The sequence below is a fragment of the Columba livia genome, chromosome 2 (genome assembly GCF_036013475.1).
Source record: "Columba livia isolate bColLiv1 breed racing homer chromosome 2, bColLiv1.pat.W.v2, whole genome shotgun sequence".
NCBI lineage: Eukaryota > Metazoa > Chordata > Aves > Columbiformes > Columbidae > Columba > Columba livia.
In genome coordinates, this window is record NC_088603.1 from 158,493,804 (window position 1) to 158,516,762 (window position 22,959).

At 51.8% G+C, this 22,959-nt stretch overlaps 1 protein-coding gene across 2 annotated transcripts in view; it reads right to left on the reverse strand.

The window, feature by feature from the left end:
- Positions 1-3,036: 3,036 nt before the first annotated feature.
- The window catches only part of PTP4A3 (protein tyrosine phosphatase 4A3), a 49,657-nt gene continuing 29,734 nt past the window's right edge, over positions 3,037-22,959 (reverse strand). For both annotated transcript variants that reach the window (XM_065054496.1, XM_065054497.1), the window contains exons 2-6: positions 14,935-15,721; positions 12,922-13,014; positions 9,724-9,854; positions 8,233-8,307; positions 3,037-7,771 (exon numbers count right to left, since the gene is read on the reverse strand). In XM_065054496.1, the coding sequence (XP_064910568.1) occupies positions 7,654-7,771; positions 8,233-8,307; positions 9,724-9,854; positions 12,922-13,014; positions 14,935-15,039 (522 nt within the window). In that variant the 5' untranslated portion in view covers positions 15,040-15,721 and the 3' untranslated portion in view covers positions 3,037-7,653. The remainder of the gene's footprint in view (positions 7,772-8,232; positions 8,308-9,723; positions 9,855-12,921; positions 13,015-14,934; positions 15,722-22,959) is intronic.

The window sequence follows — 22,959 nt, forward strand, 5'->3', positions numbered from 1 at the left end:
AGATGGACAAATGGGCCTTACAGAACCTCTTGCAAATTTTTTCATCATCGAGACTAATATTGAACCATCACTCTGGCAGTGGAAGCATAAGGAAAGCTGACCATACTCTTGAATTAGAAGCTGAAATGTCAGTGCCCACCTTGCAGCATCCTTGCAGCAGCTTCCCATGCAGCAAAAAACTGGCCTGTGCCCCCCTGGCCTAACCCGGAGCTGAGCTGGTTGAATGTTTTCCCATAGAAGAGCTTTGCTATGGACAACACTCACTCACTGGAAGAGGGTCACAAGCTCCCCCAGATCTGCTGGCTCTGTTGAGTTGTGGTGGTTCCCAAGGGCTTACCTCTTCAGCAGCCTGGCTGGTACCTCATAGTGCCTGGTTCCTCCAGGAGTCTCAGCTACAGGGCAGGACTGAGGGGTCTGAAGTTGGAACTAGATGGTCAGAATGGGTAATTAAGCCATCTCATGTCTTCCAGATCAGACTTCTTTTCCTAGCAGGCCCTTCCTGCAGAAAATATTGAGTCCAGGTAATTTCAGCCTTCATCCTCATCCAGACAAGGGAAGGTATTTTCCCGTAGATAACATATGCCAGTTACTGCAGAAATACTGTGATATCTGCCATGTCTTTGAGTGTCCCATGTCCAGCCCAGCTCAGTTGTCTCCACTGTTTTAACTTGCTCAGTTGGTCCTGAGCCTGGAGAAGAGTTAGGCTGGACCACAGCTGACCACAAAGCATCAGTGGGGTTTGGGATGAAAAATACATTACAGAAGCCATCCATTCTGACTTTGGATGGAACAAAATATCTGTCCTGTTCCTAGAAGTCCTTCAAGGGCTTGAACACCATGTCCTTCCTTTAAAAGTCCACTTTGCCAGCAGAAAGTGTATCCTAATATTGATCCTCCTATCCTATCCTATCCTATCCTATCCTATCCTATCCTATCCTATCCTATCCTATCCTATCCTAATCCTCCTCCTCGCTGGTATGCTGACCAGTCCACCCAGTCTTTACATGTCATGCGTCGCTCAACTGGGAGATGCTTCCCCAAGACCTCCATCACTGAGCAGCTGCTCTCCACCCAGTAGATTTAACTTTTAAACTGGTCAATAATAGAAGAAGCAGCAAGGGAGGAAGAACCAGCCATCAGAACCTCAACTGCAAGGTCTTCCTAACCCAGCTGACCCTGGCAGGTGTGTTCACACTGGTGGATCATGAATATTTAGGAGCTGGTTCCTCACACTGTTGCTTCATTCCAAAGCCCAGACCTGCTGGTCACAGTCGATCCAGGAATTTGGTGTGTTTCTGGTGCAAGCGCTGCCCACTGTACAAATGTCCCAGAGTGGTCAGGCTCTTACATGTTGTGATTTATTAGCCATGGCCCCTTGGGGACCCAACTGGGACCCTCAGTTGAGCAGGTTGTCCAACGGCACCCTACAGCCTTGCTATGGGGTCAGCTCTTTCCATGCAGGATAAAAGGCATCTCTGAGCCTTACAACACCTCGAACTGCGTTGGTTGAGACATGCTAGACACAGGATCAGGGTGTGTGTGGGCTCTGCTTGCACCAACGATTTCATGATGAAGTGGGTACTTAAAAACCATGACGCACTTTGGTAAGTGAGCAATGCAATTAGTTTGCTCAACCAAGGAAAGTTTGCTGCTGCAAATCAGCTCTGGGGTCCCTTTGCTGCCAGACCCTACTCTGGACATGACCTTGCTTGGACTGTTGTTGGTTGGACTTTCTCTGGCAAAGCGCTGGCTCCTGACCCTGCTGTGATTAGACTATGCTGGAGGGATGCTAGAAGTGAGGGATGCCTGGCCTGGCAATCACTACTGAAGATCTGCACGATGTTTTGCTAAGGAAGAGCTGGAGATGGATCGTGAAGTGATTATGTTGGATGGGGCAAAGAGCAGCCCACGGGGAATAGGGCTTTATGTGAATACATGGAGCCCTGGGTGCAACCCTAGCACCTGCCTTGGCACTGGGCTAATCAATTCTCTCTGCCTTGGGCTCCACTTTATATAACTTGGCTGTAGCCCATCATCATAGACTGGATATTAGGAAAAATTTCTTCATGGAAAGGGTTGTCAGGCATTGGAACATGCTGCCCAGGGCAGTGGTGGAGTCACCGTCCCTGGAGGGGTTTAAAATATGCATAGATGAGGTTCTTAGGGACATGATTTAGTGCCGGTGTTGGGCTAATGGTTGGACTCAACGATCTTGAGGGTCTCTTCCAGCAAAAATGATTCTGTGATTCTATCTAAATGCAGTAGGTCCAGCCCTTTCCCAGCCACTTCTGTTGTCTGTCCTGGGAGTTCCCAGGAAAGAGGAATGCAATGAGAGGAGGAAAACAGAATCCCAGAATGGTTGGGGTTGGAAGGGACCTCTGGAGATCATCCAGTCCAACCCACCTGCTAAAGCAGGTTCACCAGAGCAGATCACACAGGAATGTGTCCAGGTGGATTTGAATGTCTCCAGAGAAGGAGACTCCACAACCTCTCTGGGCAGCCTGTTCCAGGCTCTGGCACCTCAGAGGCAAGAAGTTTCTCCTCATATTCAGATGGAACCTCCTGTGCTTCAGTCTGTGCCCGTTGCCCCTCATCCTGTCATTGGGCACCACTGAACAGAGTCTGGTCCATCCTCTTGACACCCACCCTGGAGATATTTATAAACACTGATGAGATCCCCTCTCAGCTTCTCTTCTCCAGCTGAACAGCCCCAGCTCTCAATCTCTCCTCATAAAGATGCTCCAGAACCCTCATCATCTTTGTAGTCACTGGACTCCCTCCAGTAATTCCTTGTCCTTCTTAAACTGGGGAGCCCAGAACTGGATGCAGTTCTCCCAGGGAATGGGTGGGAAATGTGGCCAGGACACATTTGGGATGGGACCCGAGTGGGCTGCGGTCTCCAGCCAAGGGGAGGCAGCAGGACCCTGACCGCCCCCCCATGCACCCTCCACTGTCCCTTGGCCTGAATTTGGCTCTGCCATTGTCACCTTCATCTGATTAACTCCCCCATTAGCAGCACCGCAGCACACAGGCATGTACAAAACAGTGAACGCTTTTTATTTCGCTGCTGGAGTGAAACTGCCATAATTTCTCATAAAACTAAAAAAAAAAAAAAGTGATTACTAAAAGGCATACATTTTTTTTTCCTTTTTACACAAGATGTAAGTAAACAGACAAGTTTCTTTTTTTAAAAAGGTTATAAAGTGTCAAGATCCTATACCTCATCTGCATATTCAAAGTGATGCCATCTGATACAAAAAGCATTGGGTATAATAACTTAGCTATGGCTCAGACCAAAAAAAAACAACAACAAAAAGTAATCTGGGCTTAATCTACATACTACGATGAGTTAAAAAGGAAAATACGCAATGCTTTGTTGCACAGAAAGGAACAGAAGGGAAGTCAAGAGTTCATTGGGAGATCAGCATCTAAAGGGAAGCCCAACGCAGCAAAACAACCCAAAACAACCCCCCCAAGCAGAGAAACCAGCTACGTTTTGATTCCACCAGCCAGAATTCCATCAAAATCCACCCATCGAACTGCACCTGCCCAGCCCGCGGGAAGCAAATGAGATATAAGATCCTGGAAACTGCATGGAAGTCACAAATCTCCCCGTGTGCTTTCCCACTGGGACTAATGAAAAATGAACAAAACGAATGAAAATTTAAAAATAAAGAAAAAAAAAGAAAGAAAGAAAGAAAGAAGAAAGCGACTTGTTCTATTGCAGATCGAGCAAGACTCTCAGCATCCTCGGGAAATCTGTTACTCGTAATCCTCCTCATCTGCAGCTCTCAGCCCAAGCACCACAGTGTCAGCCTTATTGCAAGACTCCTCATGTGAAGTTAAAAATGTAAAGTCTTTAAATACGCATCACCAGACCTTTCTTCAATAAAAAGCTGGCCATTTGTAATGGCCACATTGCCTTCCTCCCACCGCTGTCCCCACCACGCGCCCCATCCGACTGGCAAACATGGATAACAGAAGGGACACAAAAGCCTCCTAAGGGTGTGAGGACACAACTATGAGTTCCTGCTCAGATTTATTCCCCCACATGAGGTTCAGCCATGATTGATTCCCGGGCAAAACCTACAAGCTCTTGGTTGGATGGTTAGGGCATCTCTCTTTGCCATCTCTTGGGTCTCCAAAGCTCTTTCTACCAGTTTGGAGCGCTGTCCCTGCGAACTATGGAGGGATGGTGGGTTTCCATAGAGGGGGTGAGTGAGATGGATAGGGGTGAGAAGGTATAAAACACAGTTTGTACCTCTGCTTCTGCAGATAAGGTGGTTGGTTTGTAGCCAAAGCCATGGGGGTGTCTGTTCCCTATGACCCAATGGAGACAACTGGAGCAGTAAGAGTCAGCAAATACATCTGATTTATAAGGCTCTCCTTTCAACATCTTGGCATCCAAGGTGAAATGAGGATTACTGTACAAGGAGAGACCCCCAAACCATGAGCCCTTGGCTGGTTAGGCCTTGCTCTGGTGCTATGTGCCTACTGGGTTCCAACCTTCCCTCTTCCCCAACTGTCCCAAGATTTTTGTGATGGAACTGGGCTCTTTTTTGAAATTCCCAACCCCAAACCCAGTTGGATAACCCCAGCCCATTATGTTTCCATAAACTTCTCTAGGTTGAAACATCAAGGAGCTGGTACTTCAGACAGAAGAGTCCAAGTCTATATAAAAAAAAATCCCAAATATTCGGCAGTCCAACCCAGATAAACTTTGGAGTGGGTTCAAACCCTCCATGCAAGGACAGGAGCTCCTGGGCTGCTGAGGTGTCCTGTCCATGGAGCAGCGCATGAGAGATGACAGCAAATTCTAGAGAGTGGAAAGACATAGATAAAAACAAGAAAAAAGAAAGAAATTGAGGACAAGCAGCATGATTTGGGTTTGTTTTTTTTGCAGTGACTCACAAAACTGAAGAGTATCAAGATGCTGCTCTGCCAGCCCGAGGCACTCAGGATTTGGCCACGTGGACTGTACCAGGTCAAGAAGTTCTCTTACACTAGAAGTTCTATTTTTAAGGTGGTTGGGTTGATGCTACATAAAGTGAAGGAGCACCGCAAACTCCTCGTGTTCCCCCCAAACAAGCCCAGCAAGCTGAGATTTGAGTGTACTCTCAGCAGAGCGCAGCACCGAGCACTTCCATGAGCACTTCCACCATCAAACCCTACACGGAGGAGGTGACGAGTTCCTGTGGCCGAAGGAGGCTTGAATTCAAGCCCTAATGTCCCCATCCTGATCTCAGCTCCAAAACATCGTGGCTGAAGCCCTGGACCCCTTGCCCTGGGCAATCTGCTAATGTGACGCTCCCACAAGCATGGGCAAGGAAAATATTTCTCTTCTTGCCAGGGCAGAAACATCTCCAAGCCTACAAAGTAACAATTCCCACTGCTTTATCCTGAACTCTCTGCAAGTTGTGGCACAACGTGTTGTGACTGGAGAGCACATGGGATGAGGTCTCCTGGCTAAGAGAGATGAGGGTTGTCCCCATTGCAATGCTGAGCCACCTCCTACCACCCCTGGGGATGAAGCAGCACCTGTCTGAGCAGCAGCAGGACACAACAGGACAGGATGGGGATGGTGAACACACCCAAGAGAACTGCTGCAATACAGGATCAGGTCTTTTTATCAACCCAGTTTCTCACTGTTCCCAAACCAATGCAGAACCTTCAACCACTGCCACCTTCCCCATGAGGCATAGGAACCAACAGCCTGGAATGGGGAAGGAGAAACTCAAGGAATTGAAGGCCGTGTCGTCATGTGGGGGCTTGGACAAGCACGAGGTATGCAGTATGGCAGCTCCAGGGCCATGCGTGGAGGGTCTCCACTTTGCTTGGAGCCACAGCGCATCCCATGGGATGGCCATCCCTGCTGTGCAGCAGGGCTGGCTCCCATCAGGAGCGGAGGAATGGCGCTGCAAATGGCTCCGAGCTCCTCTTCTGCCTGTGCGTGGTGGTATGAAGCCACCCCCTACCATTCTGCCGGTAACGAAGGTGTCTAACCAGCCTTCCTCACCATTTATCCTAAGAGATGAATCCTCTGAAGCAAATATCTCTGGACACTATGTTTTGGAAGGCACACAAACCTCTGGAGATACCTAACACAGCGCTCTGAAGGCATCTCAAGTGGGGTAGCCTAAGACCATGAGATGCTGGATGACTATTTTTCCTTGTGCCACCATCTGTGATCCTCTGCAGCTGAGGAGGTGAGCAGCAGCGAGCCCAAAGGATACCTGGAGCATCCCTTGGGCCACATGTTCGCCCTGGTGACAATGGATGGCAACCAACTACGACCCAGTGCTGGAGATCGGTCTGGGGTCCACGGGTCATCTCCCCGGCTCCACTGGGCAGGGATAGGAGAAAGAAAGTTCAGAGGACGTGCAGAAGACAAACAGGTTTGTGGGGTTTTTTAAGTTTTTTTTTTTCTTTAATTAGCAAATTTCTTCTTATCCTTGTCAAAAGAAAAAAACACCCCCACACCCCCTACGTGCCCACCGCTCCAGCTGCTGCAAGCGTTCAAAAGGCAGAAAGTTGAGAGATGTTTAATGTCCTGGCTTGGGGGCAGCTCTGAGTCCACCCCACCAGGGCACGCGCCGGGGGGGTCCTGGGGTGACAGGTGCCATGTTAAGATTTGGGAAAGGCAGGTGCAAAATTTGGTGATGTGCTCTTGCCATGAGCATCCAAAATCCCCCAGGAAAGCTGCAGCCCAGCCCCTTTGCCAGCAAAAGCGGTGGTGGAGGACATGGACGTGCCCCAAGATGCACATTGCATTCCCAGGGTGCTGCAGCCAGAACTGGGGGTTGTGCCACGGCTTGGTGATGGGGACACGGCAGGAAAGAACCCACCAGCCTGTGCATTGAATTTGGAAGCTATAAATAAAGAGTACCCCACACTCTGGGGGACCACGTGCTGTCCCTGCACCCTGGCAAAGCTGGGTGCCCCAAAGCTCCACCATGGTCCCCAAATTTCCCAGCGCCTCTGCCTTTGCTGCAGGGAGCCCCCAATGAGCCCCACCTGTAGCATCCCAGTTGGCATCAAGGCAACGGGGAGATGGGGAGGTGGGAGAGGAGCCAGGAGAAAGGGAATGGTGCTGGGGAGAGAATTAGCTCAGCCCTTTCCATGGCCACAGGACCAGCACCAAGCTACAAGCCTCCTTCACCTCTCCCTACCATCACCATCCTCCCCCCGGAGGCCACTGTACCATCCCCACCTTCGTTCCCGTTGCTGCAGCCCTTATTTATAGGGAAGAGGTGGGAAAGGGTTTTTCTGGGGGTGCTCCAGCCCTCCTGCTCCCCATCCCTTCTCAGCTGGCACAGCCCTGCCTGCATCACCCCAAAACAAGCACCATCTCTCTCAGTGCAACGAGACAGGAAAGGGAGGAGGAGGAAGGCGATGAAGAACCATCACGTGAGCTCACTGCCTGCTAACACCTCATGGATGTAGCTGGAGAGAGCAGCGTTTTTTTGGGGATCCGGTATGACCGTGCTGTGGGTGCTGGAACACTCTGGTGGTGCTCCATGTCCCCCCACCCCAGCCCTGTCAGTGGGGTGACACGTGGGGTGCACGGGGCTGGCCGAGGGGGTGGAGGGGGTGGGATGCGCGTGAGTGCCCGGGGTGTCTGTGTGCACGGATTTTGGCAAGAGGTCATTGAGGTTACATGATGCAGCATTTGTTCTTGTGGTTATGAGGGTCCTTAAATCGGAGTCTCTGCTTTGGTCGGTATTTTTCCAAGTACGTCAGCTGCTTGCTGTTGATGGCTCCTCTGCGCTTCCTATAGGAACAGAGAAGAGCCAGTAGAGTCAGTGGTGTGGCAGAAGACCTCCCCACCCCAAAACCACCCTTGTTGGGGTGCTGAACACCCCTGCCTAGAGCAAGAAGGAATTTTGGATGCTGCAGCTGTGTGCATCCTCTGGGAGTGGAGAGAAGCACCAACCCCAGCAACTTTTCTTGCTTATCCACCCCACAAGTCTTAGAACATGGAGAGAAAGGGAAGAAACACATGGAGAGGTTGCCCAAAGTGGGGTGTTTGCCAAAATCTCCCCAAGGATGTTCCCAGATGCCTCCCCAGCATCCCACAGCCCTGATGCAAAGGCACAGGGTGCTTGGTGCTGCCCCCCTTTTTTTCGGTGCCATAATGAGAGAAAAGCAACGCTGGTGCCCCAAAACACACCCAGAGGCACAGCAGATCCCTCCGTTTCAGATCCCCCAACACCGATACACTGCTCGACTTACTGTCGGATGAACTGGATGGCATCTTCGTACTTCATCCCGCTCTCGATCAAGGCCAGCGCGACGAGGACAGGAGCACTGAAAGGCAACAGAAGCAGTGGTCACTCCCCAGGCATGTGGCCCAGGGGCTGACACTCCATTGTGGGGCAGAGGGGACATGTCGTGGGGCTGTATGGGTGGCATTGTGGGCAATCACCAGCCCTGGCTTTTCATTTGTAATTTCTTGCCATTTGGCTGCAAGCGCTGTCCCAAGGAGCGGCTGATTTTAGGGGAGAAACCCTCAGGATGGGACTGGAAGCTGTTTATTATGTAGAATGTCCTGAGTTGGAAGGGAACGACAAGGTTCATCGAGTCCAACTAGTGGATCATCGAGTCCAACTCCTGAGCTGTTTGCTGCTCTTCTAATGAGCATGAGGACATTGGAGGCAAATCTATGGGAAAAGTGGATGTAAATCCACATGCAAAACTTGACCTGCAGTGGGGGGAGCAGTGAAATGCAGCAGCTCTCAAAAAGCATTGGCTCCCAGTTGTAGCAGGAGGCATCCTGTATCCAAAATAGCGTGGTCAGCAGGACAAGGGCAGTGATGCTTCCCCTGTACTCTGCATTGGGGAGGCCACACCTGGAGTATTGTGTTCAGTTCTGGGCCCCTCAGCTCAGGAAAGAGATTGAAGTGCTGGAGCGGGTCCAGAGAAGAGCAACAAGACTGGGGAAGGGACTTGAACATAAGACCTATGGGGAGAGGCTGAGGGAGCTGGGCTTGTTTAGTCTGGAGAAGAGGAGGCTTAGAGGTGAGCTCCTCACTCTCTGGAACTACCTGAAGGGCAGTTCTAGCCAGGTGGGGATTGGTCTCTTCTCCCAGGCAGTCAGCAATAGGACAAGGGGCCATGGGCTTCAACTCTGCCAGGGGAAATGTAGGCTGGCTATTAGAAAGCAATTATTTGCAGAGAGAGTGGTCAGGCATTGGAATGGCTGTCCCAGGGAGGTGATTTTGCAGTATTTCCACAATGAGCTCCTAGCAAAAGCAAAATCCCCATGTGACACGGGTAGGACAGCACCAAGCAACCTTGGTCCGCCCCACAGTGCCCAGGATTTGGCCATGAGAAGAGAAAGGAGGAGCTCATAGAATCATAGAACTATTTTGCTGGAAAAGATCCTCAAGATCATCAAGCCCAACTGTTAACCTAACACTGGCACTAAACTATGTCTCTAAGAACCTTGTCTATGCATTTTTTAAACCCCTCCAGGGATGGTGACTCCACCACTGCCCTGGGCAGCCTGTTCCAGTGCCTGACAACCCTTTCCATGAAGAAATTTCTCCTAAAAAATTTTCAGGAAAATTTTAGGGGCAACAGCTCCCCACCCCATCAACGCCTATTCCTGCTCATGTCTCTACTGCATGTAAAACCCCGCTCTAAGGTGGAAGGAGAGCAGGAGTGGTTTACAAGGTCTTCCCACTTCTCCCTTTCCAGGTGGGGTGCCAGGCTCTGACTTACCGCCCCAGCCCAGCCACGCAGTGCACGGCCACGCAGCAACCGGGGTCTTCGCAGAACTTGGTCTTCAGCAAGTTGAGCCAATCTTCCACTATCTTGCTGGGAGGAGGCGCTCCATCATCGAACGGCCAATCCTGCAAGGTGGAAGAAAATACTGTCAGACCCTGGGGAAAAACTCATGGGGATTGTTTGTTGCTCAAGGTGATGGCGTTTGGGACAAGGGTGGCTATTGCCTGTCTTCTCCCCATTTGGATGGCAACACCCCATCCTCCCCCGCAGCAGGTTCTGTCTAAAAACAGAGTTGGGAGCACAAAGCCACTTCATAAGAAGTTTGAGCAAAAGTGGCTTGGAGAGATGGCTGAAAGCTCAGGGCCTGAGGTGGTGCCAAATTTCACAGAACCACAGAACGGTTGGGGTTGGAAGGGACCTCTGGAGATCATCCAGTCCAACCCACCTGCCAAAGCAGGTTCACCAGAGCAGATCACACAGGAAGGTGTCCAGGTGGGTTTGAATGTCTCCAGAGAAGGAGACTCCACAACCTCTCTGGGCAGCCTGTTCCAGGCTCTGGCACCTCAAAGGAAAGAAGTTTCTCTTCATGTTTAGATGGAACCTCCTGTGCTTCAGTCTGTGCCCATTGCCCCTCATCCTGACGTTGGGCACCACTGAAAAGAATCTGGTCCATCCTCTTGACACCCATCCTGGAGATATTGATAGACATTGATGAAAAGCACTCTCAGCTTCTCTTCTCCAGGCTGAAGAGACCCAGCTCTCTCAGTCTCTCCTCATAAGGAAGATGCTCCAGACCGCTCATCATCTTCATAGCCCTCCATTGGACTCCCTCCAGTAATTCCTTGTCCTTCTTAAGCTGGGGAGCCCAGAACTGGACACAGAACTCCAGATGTGGCCTCACCAGGGCAGAGCAGAGGGGGAGGAACAACCTCCTTCGACCTGCTGCTCACACTCCTCCTAATACACCCCAGGTACCTTTGGCCTCTTGGCCACACGGGCACATTGTTGGCTCATGGTCAACCTGTTGTCCATCAGAACTCCCAGGTCCTTCTCCACACAGCTACTTTCAAGCTTTCTAGCCTTCTGCAACACATAGTATGGAAGGTGAATGAACAAGTCCTGAAAGGATGCTCTGGGAAAGCCCAAACACCACCCTAGAGAGAGTTGAAGGGATGGAGACCCCTCCAAATGGGTCACTTAAACAGCATCCTTCAGGAAAGGCTCTTAAGAGACAAAGAAACAAGGCCCATCTTCTGAGCTTCATCCTCAAGCTGTAGGGACTCAGCGTTGGAGCTCGGTGATGAAGTGGGTAAAACGGGTGCTGCATTAAGCACCCCCCAGCCCTGCGACCTGCTAAGGGGGAAAAGTGACACCCACTCCTTGCTTGCGATTGCTGCAGCATTTTGGGGAAAGGATGGTCTCTCCCCATGGGCACTTGCAGCCAGTTGAAGCTGCACGTCTCTCCCAAAATGAGGATTTCTCTCCCAAAAATATATTCAGCAGGAGAAGGGTGGCCACTGGCAGGGCAGCAGTGGGAGAGAGGGACAGGCAGGAGAGGGGACATGGCATGGTGAGTTGCGGTGGTAGGAAACACGGGGCCATAATCCTTGTGTTTGTGGAGTGAGTCACTGGGCTGCTCTGCTGAAATCATCCTTGGTGTGAGATGGTGAAAGAAGCTGCTGAGAGTCACTTCAGTGTTTGAACAGGTAATGTGATGATGGGGCATCCACAACATGCCCTCTTTCAGTTTAAAACTGTTTCCCCTTTTCCTGTGGTAACAGACCCCGGTAAAAAGTCTGTCCCCATCTTTCTTATTGGCCCCTTTTAAGCACTGAAAGGCTGCAATAAGGTCTCCCTGGAGCCTTCTCTCCTCCAGGCTGAACACCCCAGCCCTCTCAGCCTGATCTCCCAGCAGAGTTGTTCCAGCCTCAGGTCATTTCTGTGGTTCCTCTGGCCCCTCTCCAGCAGGTCCATGTGTGTCCTGTGCTGAGGACCCCAGAGCTGGACCAGCACTGCAGGGGGTCTCACCAGAGCGGAGCAGAGGGGCAGAATCACCTCCCTGACCTGCTGCCCACGCTCCTTGTGATGCAGCCCAGGACATAAGTGGCTTCTGGGCTGCAAGTTCACATTGCTGGCTCATGTCCAACCTTTCACCCACCAGTGTCCCCACATCCTCTCCACAGGGCTGCTCTCCAGCCCTTCATCACCAGCCTGGGTTGATACCGGGGGTTGCCCTGACCCAGGTGCAGGACCTTATGCTTGCCCTTCTTGAACCTCATGAGGTTTGCATGAGCCCACTTCTTGAGCTTGTCCAGGTCCCTCTGGATGGTGATATGATATGATATGATACATACAGATATGATATCCTACATACTATTCTATATGTAGGATACAGCTGTCTTTCCCTAAAATATACAGCCTACAGACACATAGCATCTATACCTAGAGAGAGCTGCATCAGGAGGATCTGTACCTAGAGAGACATAGGATCTATTATGTACCTACATCCCTATATCTAGGATATAGCGCTCTCTCTAGGATATACATTATGCACAGAGAGCTATACAGAGAGGATTCACAAGCAGAGGACCACCCAGGAGACACGAGGCGCTTCCAAACCCTTTTCTAAATAATGAGCAGAGCCCCACTTTCCAGCTGGAGCCCAGCTCCCTGGCAGGGCAATCACGCCTGACATCATCTCCAATTACTTATCAGCCAAGATGCAGCGCAGGCAGCTGCCTGCTCTGCCCTCTTGCCTTCTCCTGCTCGCTGCCTGCTCCCTTTCATCCCCCACAGCTGCACCAGCCGGCTGCTGGAAGAGCAAAACCACCACTTATTCCCCAAGATAATGTCGGGGGTAACAGGAACCATGAGCATCTTTCACGTGGCATGAGGCGCTCTCATCCCCTGGATGCTTTAAAACCCGAGTGACAGGCAGGGGAGGCAGCTGCCGAATCAACCGTGTGAGTCACAGTTTCGGGTGCGTGGGCAGCGCTTTCCTTTTTTAAAGCACAGCCCCAGCTCAGCACGGGGAGCTCTCCTGCCTCGCCCCCTGGGATGAAGTTTGGCTTCAAACCCTGCTCCCACGCAAGAGCAATGTCGCTTTGGTTTATCTGAAATGAAGCTGTTTAACAGACCCCAGGGATGGGGGTATTTAAGCCCCCACCTCTGCCCACCCTGCTGCCCACCTACCATGACGGTGATGCCGTCCTTCTCCAGGGGGGTCTTGTCGTAGGTCACTTCGCACACTCGCACAACCGTGGTGGCACCGTATTTCTTCAGGTCCTGGAGAGGGAAGGAGAACGAGTGGGCTGAAAAAACCCTGCCAATAGCAGCCTAGTTAACCCCAACATATCCAAACCCTGCTACAACCACACTGCCCCCTATTGACCCTCAAACAGAACTGCAGCCCATCTCTGGACCCTTTAGCAAACCCCAATGTGGTCCACACAGACTGGGAAGCACAAAGAAATGTCAAATCCAAGGGCACCAAAGCTGCGTGGCCACAGTAGGACTTTTACCGAGCATCTTCTTGACTCCTTGGAGTTGCAAGCACCATAGAATCACAGATTCATAGAATAGTTTGGGCTGGAAGGGACCTTCAAAGCTCATCCAGTGCCACCCCTGCCATGAGCAAGGACATCTTCACCAGCTCAGGTTGCTCAGAGCCCTGTTCAGCCTGGCCTGGGATGTCTCCAGGGATGGTTCATCCACCACCTCTGTGGGCAACGTGGGCCAGCATTTCACCACCATCATTGTAAAAATTTCTTCCTCGTGTTTAGCCTGAATCTCCCCTTTTAGTTTAAAACCATCACCCCTTGTCCTGCTGCAACAGGCCCTGCTAAAAGGTCCATCCCCAGTGTGGCCCTTTATTTTTAAGCCCCGACGGCTCCACCAGTAGAGATTTTACACCCCAGGCAAAGAAACATCCCTGACACAGGTGCTAATCCCCCAAAAAGAGAAATTATTTGTGCCCTGTGAGGGTGTAGCTCCCGTTGCAGAAATGCACAGAGGTGGCTGGGGGGTTCATAGCAGACCCTGCTGACCACACTCAGCATCCTGCAGATTGCTCAGGGGCTCATTCTTGACCTCATTGCCGTATCCCATCATCACTCCAATGCGCTGCAGGCTTGGGTGTGGGATTTGGGCTGTTTCCAGTGCGGCTTATCGCCCACCGCACAGATTGCCCCTGGATTATGTGCCGGCGTTACGGCCCCGCCGGGCACTGTGTGAGGTCGTCTCCTTCCATGATCCACCTCCTTCCTTCCTCGTGTGCTCTTGTCAGACCACGGCAAAACCCCTGTACACGAGACAGCTCAGCCAAAAATCCAGGAAGCCAAAGGAAAGGCGAATTTTCCCTCTTTCCACTGTGCTGTCCCCATTGCCTTGTGTGCAGCATGCAGACTATAGGGTGGCCGTTCCCAAATCCCAATCACCCTCTTGCAGCTCTCACTTTCTTTTTTCCGGTATGCATTGGGAGGGTTTCCTTGAGCTCAGAAGACACCTTTGGTGCCAGCACATCAGACCTCAAAGAGGTTTAGGTCTAAGGCCAAAAACTCCTTGCCAGGCTCATGCGTAGCCCCAGGTCCCCCCATGAATGCAGCATCATCCCCAAATCCCTCCTTTAAAGCACAACCTGCTTGTGCCAGCTCAACAGAACCTGCAGGATGATGCCTTTCCCCCAAGCACTGATAAAAAGAGCAAGTCAAAGCCTTTCACCCCGTACCATGGACATGCATCCATTAAATCCCCTCCTAACACCCAGGCAAGGCACCGTTGCTGGTTCACACAACACCGAGTCCTCCGGCTCCTTGTGTGTCACCCAACACCCTGCAGGCATTGGAAAGACTCTGGGATATTTGGGATGAAAAGTCCTTGTTAAGGAGATGCAGGGGAGGTTGCATGTGCAGCCCTGTGCATTGCTGCAAAGCCCCTTGATGTGCTGGTGGAGCTGGATGCAAGAGAAATTAGGCAATTCTGCTCCATCTCCACCACACTTGGGGTCCTCCAAAACATCCCATCCTGAAAAGCTAGCAGTGATTGGACCCATCGCCCTGGGATGCCACAGGGGGCCGTGGTACCAAAGGGGACGTTCTGCTGCCTCATCCTACAGAGGACCGATCCCTGTTGCATCACGACACCAGCTTTTAGCCCCAAAATGTGCAGCTGGGCCATGGTCTCCCCCTTCCAGCCTCCCCTCCTTACCTCCAAGAAGGTGTTGAGCGTGGCGTTGGTGGGGTTGTGCGTGATTAGGAACCTCATGTTTTTGTAGCAGACCTCCACTGGCGCGGGGCGGTTCATTCGGGCCATGGTGGGACGGGAGGAGTGAGGTGGTGCTGATGGCGAGGGGGGAAAAAAATCCAAGACAAGTGTGGCGTGGAGGGGGAAACAAAAGAAGCAATAACCCCTCTGTACTTAAAAAATAAAACAGGATTGAGAACTCAATATACAGACGTTGTGCAAATAATCCCAGCTCCTGGGTGCGTGCTGGCTTGCTTGACACACCGCGAGCCCTCCCAGGGAAAAAGCCAGAAGGGAAAACAAAATAATATTAATGATGATAATAATAATAATTAAAAAAAAAATAAAAATCCCTTTGCTGTAGTGTTGGCGTCCTCGGTGTGTGTGCGACGGCGAGCGGCTGCCGCCTCCGGTGCCGTGCGCTCCCTGGCACTCTAGAAAGGCCTCTGCATGTGTGGGGTGGCGGTGGCGGGAGGGTGACCCCCGTCACGTTACCCCATCGGGGTATGTGGAGTACTTGGGGGTGGCACGGGGGGCCGGGAGTCTACGGGGCGGCGTCGGCGGCGTTGGGCAGCGGTCCCTCGCTCGGGCGATCCATGCACGGAAGCCTTGAATGGTTGAGTCGGAGGGTCGGGGTGCCGGGCGAGACGAGGCGAGGCGGGCGGGCGCTGCTTTAGGGGACGGGCTGCCGGGGGCTGCGGGGCTCAGAGCTGCTCCTCAGCACCTCCATAAATCCCAACAGAGAGCGAGGCTGTTGGGGAGAGAAAGGAAAAGGCGGTGGTGAGGGTGTTCTCCCTCCCCAGGCTGGCTCTGAGGAAAAGCGCCTGGCCGGTGCGGGGTAGGGAGGACACGGTGCCCGTGAACGCACCAGCACCCGCAGCATCACAGACTCATAGAATGGTTGGGGTTGGAAGTGACCTCTGGAGATCATCCAGCCCAACCCACCTGCTAAAGCAGGTTCACCAGAGCAGATCACACAGGAATGTGTCCAGGCGGGTTTGAATGTCTGCAGAGAAGGAGACTCCACAGCCTCTCTGGGCAGCCTGTTCCAGCGCTCTGGCACCTCAAAGGAAAGAAGTTTCTCCTCATATTCAGATGGAACCTCCTGTGCTTCAGTCTGTGCCCGTTGCCCCTCATCCTGTCATTGGGCACCACTGAACAGAGTCTGGTCCATCCTCTTGACACCCACCCTTGAGATATTTACAAGTATAAATAAGCTCCCCATGACCTTAAGCATCCCACATGAGCATCCCTGATCATGCTCATCTTTGCAGAAGGCAGCAGATTAGAAAGCAAGGCAGTATTTAAAGAATCACAGAATAGCTTTAGTTGGATGGGACCTCCAAAGCTCATCCAGTGCCACCCCTGCCATGAGCAGGGACATCTTTACCAGCTCAGGTTGCTCAGAGCCCTGTCCAGCCTGGCCTGGGATGTCTCCAGGGATGGTTCATCAACCACCTCTCTGGGCAACCTGGGCCAGTGTTTTAAAAAAGAACTGAAAAATCTGAAATACTGTCTGAAAAGCTGCAATGGCACTGTGAAGTAGTGGGGGTAACACGCACTTCCCCCATTGAAAGAGAAAAGCACATGAACAGGGAAGGAGCTTTACTCTCACGCCACCCAATACCAGCACCTGGCTGGTGTATTTAAGCACCACAAGCTGACTCCCCCCGCACCCATCCCTTCCCCCTGGACCTCACCTTTGTGTCCCCAAAACGCATGAGGTGGCAGGGCGAATATTTCCAGCCTGAATGCCGTGTTCTGCCTGAAAACAGCCGTTGCTGCTCCTAATCAGCCACATGCTCCCGGCGCTGCTCGAGCAGCTCATGTCCACCAAATGCACCTCTAATGCTCTTAGGCCAACTAAGCCACCCACAAATAAGCTTTCTTGTGGCGCGGGAGGAGCAGAGGAGGGGGCCAGGGTCATTTTGCCAATGCTGATGATGGATGTGTCCCCCTGATCGCTCAGCCACATCCCCACTGCTGCCAGCGCATCACTCTGCATAAAGCTCACAGCACCTTTGCCTTCAAGGATGGTGATGGGAAGAATTAAAAATCAATTCCCACTGTGGAAATGCCAAAACCTAGCAGAAGATGGGCCTGGGTGGGGAGGTGAGGGTGCTGCCAGCCCTGCTCAGGGAACCCATCGCATGCCTGGGTCGTCACCTGCCAGACTCTTGTTTTGAAACTGGTGCCTTCCCTGGGTCAGCGGCTGCTTAGCGCCATGTGGTCAGAGCCTCAAAATAGACCATAAGCACATAAGTAACCCGAGCCGGGCCAGCATGCACCCCCTCGCCTCTCCTCCTGAGGCTCCAGAACCCAGAAACCTTCCCCTCTGGGTTGTTTTTACCCCGATGCAATGAGACAAAGTGGGAGCAGGGAGGTGTGCTGAGCACCGACCAGCTCATCACAGCACCCAGGTGCTTACAACGGGCTGCTCCATGGCTGAGCACCATTTACAACCCACTCCCTGGCTCCTGCTTCACCAGCAGTCCCCAGAAATGAAAAAATCAAATAGCAAAAAGTCAAACAGCAAAGGAGAAAAAACGCCAGTGGGACATGGGGCTGTGCTCTCCTCAACGTGCCCAGTTTGGCTGCTAAAATAGTGAATTTCCCCACTGGCAGGGCACTGATTATTTATTATTGGCAGCATGTGCAAGCCCTGGCACTGCCTTGGTGCACTGTGCATCCCTATGCCCACGGGTTTCCAGCTGGGATTTTTGGAAAGGAACTCAGAGGGGGCTATGAGAAGGAAAAGGGACAAAACTCAAAGAGATCTTGGTACTGAGCTCCTCTGCAGACCCTTTTATGTCCCTGTCCCTGAGCTGCCTCAAACCCCCTTGTCAATCACATCTCATCACTCCTGACTCTTTTTTCCTGTAAAATATCAGGTAATGCTACCCCAGAGCCAGAAGGACATGGGACAGAACCAGCTCTGTGGTTTGTGACAGTGACTCGTGGTCAAACAGCACTGAGCTGGAAAGCTGATATTGCCCGAAATCACCTCCTTGCAAATCCAATTTCTCTGAAGCAAAGGACCCAAGGGCCTGCTGCTTTTCCTTTTAACACCTTTGGTTCTTGGCTCTTTCAGTTTCCACAGCATTTAACAACGTCTTGCCTTCTGCCCCTTCAGCCTTGATGCACCACTGTGAGAGGTGTTTGCAGTGCACAAGGAAAAGCAGCAAAATATCACTTTTTCCCCACCCCAAACAACCTCATACCCCATTGTAATGGACCGCAGGGTCGTGTTACTAAAAACCATGTCTACATTTAATTGTGCCTTGGATTAAACCCACCCACTGTGCAACCCCACGGGACCGGGAGCTGCTGTGAGCCCCAACCCCAGCATCACACACTGGAAGCGGTATCTTAGAGAATCATTTTGGTAGGAAAAGATCCTCAAGATCACCGAGTCCAGTGCCTAAAGTAACGCTGGCACTAGACCATGTCCCTAAGAACATCATCAATCTCATCTACTTGCTCCCCATCATTATCCAACACACGGCCCAAGCTCCATTGGTGCTCTGCATCCCATGTAATATTTTATTCCTTTGGGTATTCTTGCTGCCAGTAACAGAGGTTCAGTGGGAATAGCCTGTGTATGAGAACAGCGAGTGCTCCCTTTCCACAAGGTCTCCTCTCCAGTGGAGGCATTATAAATATTTTGGCAATTGCACATCCCAGCAATTCAGCCCCAAAGCCCATAAATCCCTAATGGATATTCAATTGCAAATCATCCCCAGCTCTAGAGGCTGCAATGTTGATCATCATATTAAACATGGCAGAAAAAAATGTAGAAAAGGGTGTTTCAGCTAATATTAAGAACCTGTCAAGTGAATAAATATCCTTCTGACTGCAGTACTACAGGGGATCTGGATGAAGCATGTGTGGATGCAACAAGCAAGCCCTGGATGAGGATGCTCAGCACCGGCCTTTCAGGCTCTAACCCATTGGGATGAAGCCCAAGGAAGGAAATCCAGCACGGATGACCGGCAGAGCTGGGTATCCTGCTGTCACTGTCCCCCTGCCATGCCCAAGGCTGGGGAGGGATGGTTTTAAACTAAAAAAGGGGAGATTCAGGTTGGACATGAGGAAGAAATTTTTGACGCTGAGAGTGGTGAGAGCCTGGGCCCAGGTTGGCCAGGGGGTGGATGCCCCATCCCTGGAGACATCCCAGGCCAGGCTGGACGGGGCTCTGAGCAACCTGATCTGGTGAAGATGTCCCTGCTCATGGCAAGGGGTTGGATTAGATGAGTTTGAATACCCCTTCCAACCCAAACTATTCTATGATTTACCTTTGAATTTCCACAAGGATAATACGACATGGTAGGCTGCTTCCTTGAGAAGCCCCCAAATAACACACACACTATGTGAGCCACAGTGATATTTTTCACCATGATTGTGGAAGTTCCTCTGAATGCACTCTGGTGTGGCAAGAGGGCAAAAGAGGATCCTGCTCTGGGGGATGGGAACTACTGAGCCACCACCTTCCTGACTGCGCCCCAAAGCACAGGGGATCATGGGATTCTCCTAATTATTCCTTTGCAACGCAGCAGCTCCATTACAGAATCACAGAATGGTTGGGGTTAGAAGGGACCTCTGGAGATCCAACTTCCCTGCTAAAGCAGGTCCATCCAGAGTAAATTGCACAGGAATGTGTCCAGGTGGGTTTGAATGTCTGCAGGGAAGGAGACTCCACAACCTCTCTGGGCAGCCTGTTCCAGGGCTCTGGCACCTCAAAGGAAAGAAGTTTCTCCTCATATTCAGATGGAACCTCCTGTGCTTCAGTCTGTGCCCGTTGCCCCTCATCCTGTCATTGGGCACCGCTGAACAGAGTCTGGTCCATCCTCTTGACACTCACCCTGGAGATATTTATAAACATTGATGAGATCCCCTCTCAGCTTCTCTTCTCCAGGCTGAACAGCCTCAGCTCTCTCAGTCTCTCCTCATAAGAAAGATGCTCCAGACCCCTCAGCATCTTCATAGCCACTGGACTCCCTCCAGTAATTCCTTGTCTTTCTTAAACTGGGGAGCCCAGAACTGGACACAGAACTCCAGGTGTGGCCTCACCAGGGCACAGCAGAGGGGGAGGAACAACCTCCCTCCACCTGCTGCTCACACTCCTCCTAATGCATACCAGGTACCATTGGCCTCTTGGCCACAAGGGCACATTGCTGGCTCGTGGTCAACCTGTTGTCCACCAGAACTCTCAGGTCCTTCTCTGCAGAGCTGCTTTCCAGCAGGTCCACCCCAATCTGTACTGGTGCCTGGGGTTGTTCCTCCCCAGGTGCAGGACCCTGCACTTGCCTTTGTATAATTATCGCACCCTTTGGCCTCAGCCATCCAGGGATAGACTTTGCAACATCAGGGATGGGGCTGCTCTTCCTCCCAGCACCTCCAGTCAAAAAAAAGGCCAGGTCTTCCTTGCTGGGGCCAATGACAGGTCTTGGCTCAACCCATGAGCAGCTGCCAGACCTGACAGCTACACTGCTGATACTCAGGATAGTAGGACGCAGCTGGTGAATTCAGCTTTTCCTGCGCACAGCAAAGGAAAAGGAAGCTCTGCAGAGCCAAATTGTCGCTCCATGGGGGCTTTAGCAGCGGGACTCAGAACAAAGGCTCTTACTCACCCAAACAATATGTATCTCACCCGTATATAAATATAGCTATCTCCCGAGTGAGCACATCTCCCGTTCAAAGTTCACCTTCAGAAAAATCTAAAAACACACTCATCTGTGTTACATTTGCTCGACCTCTCTCCTGGTTTCAGCCCACGTATCAAGACACCGACTGACCTTTTCCCCTCATGGCTGAAAAAGTCCTCATCCTGCTCCTAATCCCACCTGCATGACGAGCATTTCTATCACCTTGATGAAAACCACGAGTTCCTGAGGAGTCCCAGTTATTTCCATGTAGGAGTTTTGTGCACATCTACCAGTTCTGTGTGTGACCACAGCAAGCAGGTCTATGGGGCCTGGTCACACACAAGGACACCTACCACCAGCAGCACCACCACTGCCACCACCTTCACTTAGGGAGATGAAGCTGGTGAAGGGTCTGGAGCACAAGTCTTATGAGGAACAGCTGAAGGACCTGGGGGGTTCAGCCTGGAGAACAGGAGCTGAGGGGAGACCTGATCTCTGAACTGTCTGAAAGGAGCTTGGAGGGGATTAGTCTCTTCTACCAAGTAGCAAGTGACAAGAAATGGCCTCTAGTTGTGCCAGGGAAGGTTTAGATTGGATATTAGGAAAAAATTCTTCACAGAAAGTCTTGTCAGGTGTTGGTAAAGGCTGTGGTGGAGTCACCATCCCTGGAGGGGTTTAAAAGGCGTTTAGACGAGGTTTTTAGGGACATGGTATAGTGCCAGAGTTAGGTTATGGTTGGACTCCATTATCATGAGGGTGTCTTCCAACCACACTGATTCTACAATTCTGTGATTCACCAGAACGAGCAGCACCACTACCACCACCACCACCAGCACCAGCAGCACCATCACTGCAACCATGACAAGCAGCACAACCATTGTCACCACCACCACCAGCACAAGCAGCACACTGCTGCCACCAGCATCACCATCAACACTGTCGCCACCACCAGCATGAGCAACACCACCACTGCCACCACTAGTAGTAAAACCATTGCCACCAGCACCACCACCAGGGAGCAGAGGTCCCTAGAGGCACAGACCCACGGCGCCATCCCCAGCCCATGACCGCAGCCGGGGTCCAGCCAGAGGAAAGCCAACACACCAAGACTTCCTCCGGCCGCATCCGCGCGGAAGGAAACAGGAAAGATCCAGGAGGAGAGTGACGGAAACAAAACACCCCGCAGGAGCTGGTGTCTGGGGACAGAGGTCTAAGTGGCCACTGGCACATCCTGCTCCAGGTGCAGGGTGGAAGGAGCAGATGAGGATGTCCTGGGAAAACACCGTGGGGAGGCTGAGGGGCATCTGCCACCAGGGACAGAGCAGTACCCAGCACCACCTACGAGGATGCGCTGCAGGGTTTTTCCTCTGCGGGGTTATTTTTCTGTTCTGCTTCTTTTGCCACAGGGGATGTTTTTGGAACAAAACAGCGAGAAGGGTTAAAATCGCACGGGTGCAAAGGGAGAGCGATGGGGAGCTCTCGGCAGCCCACCGAAACGCACCTGCAAGAGAAACCAGTTCAAGCAACTTCCTCCACGTCTTTTTTGCTGTGTGGTAAACACTGGCTCACATGTAAATTCACGGAAAATTGCTGTATGCCTCCTGATTTTATAGCCCTGGTCAGATTTAAGGAGTTTGGTGGTTAGGCAGTGAAGAAACAAGCCGGCATGATGTTGGCATGGAGATTCACAAGCAGGAGGCACTTGGGAGACTGGGCAAGAAGAAGAAATGGGGATCACGAGGCAGCCAGCCAGCCAGATAACAAAGAGCAGAATCTTCCTAGTGCTGTGTAAGCTGGGAATGCACCAGAAATCCCCGTAAACACGATCAACCTCTTTTATCTTTTATTCACACCTTTTTTCTTCGAAGAAAGGCTGAGGCACAGCGTGGGAAGTGCCTAAAACAGCCCTTTGGGAGTTGTTTTTCTGGCTTTGGAGCTGGCCCTCAATCCTGATGCAATGTGGACCCCATGTCGGTGATGGCCATGGGCGCTGGGGCTGTGTCTCCCATCACATGCGTGTGGGGCAGCACAAGATGCTCCAGCCATCCCTCAAGGGACCCTTTAGCTGTGATTTTGGGTTTTATCCCCACATGCAACCCCTCCCAAGCAGCCTGAATTTGGAACTTCTTTGCACTGTAGGACATTTAGCTGCTAGGAAAAGCTCATAAAAAAAAAAAACACAACAAGGCACCAAACGTTCAGCACTGGGGGGGAAAAGACCCTCCCCAGCCAAACGCAGGCCCCTGCCCATCCTTCCCACCCGTCCCCAGCAGCGGAAGATCATGGGCAGCCGATGGCAGCCCCGCTTGCAGCCAGATCTCGGTTATATGACCCGGGATATCCC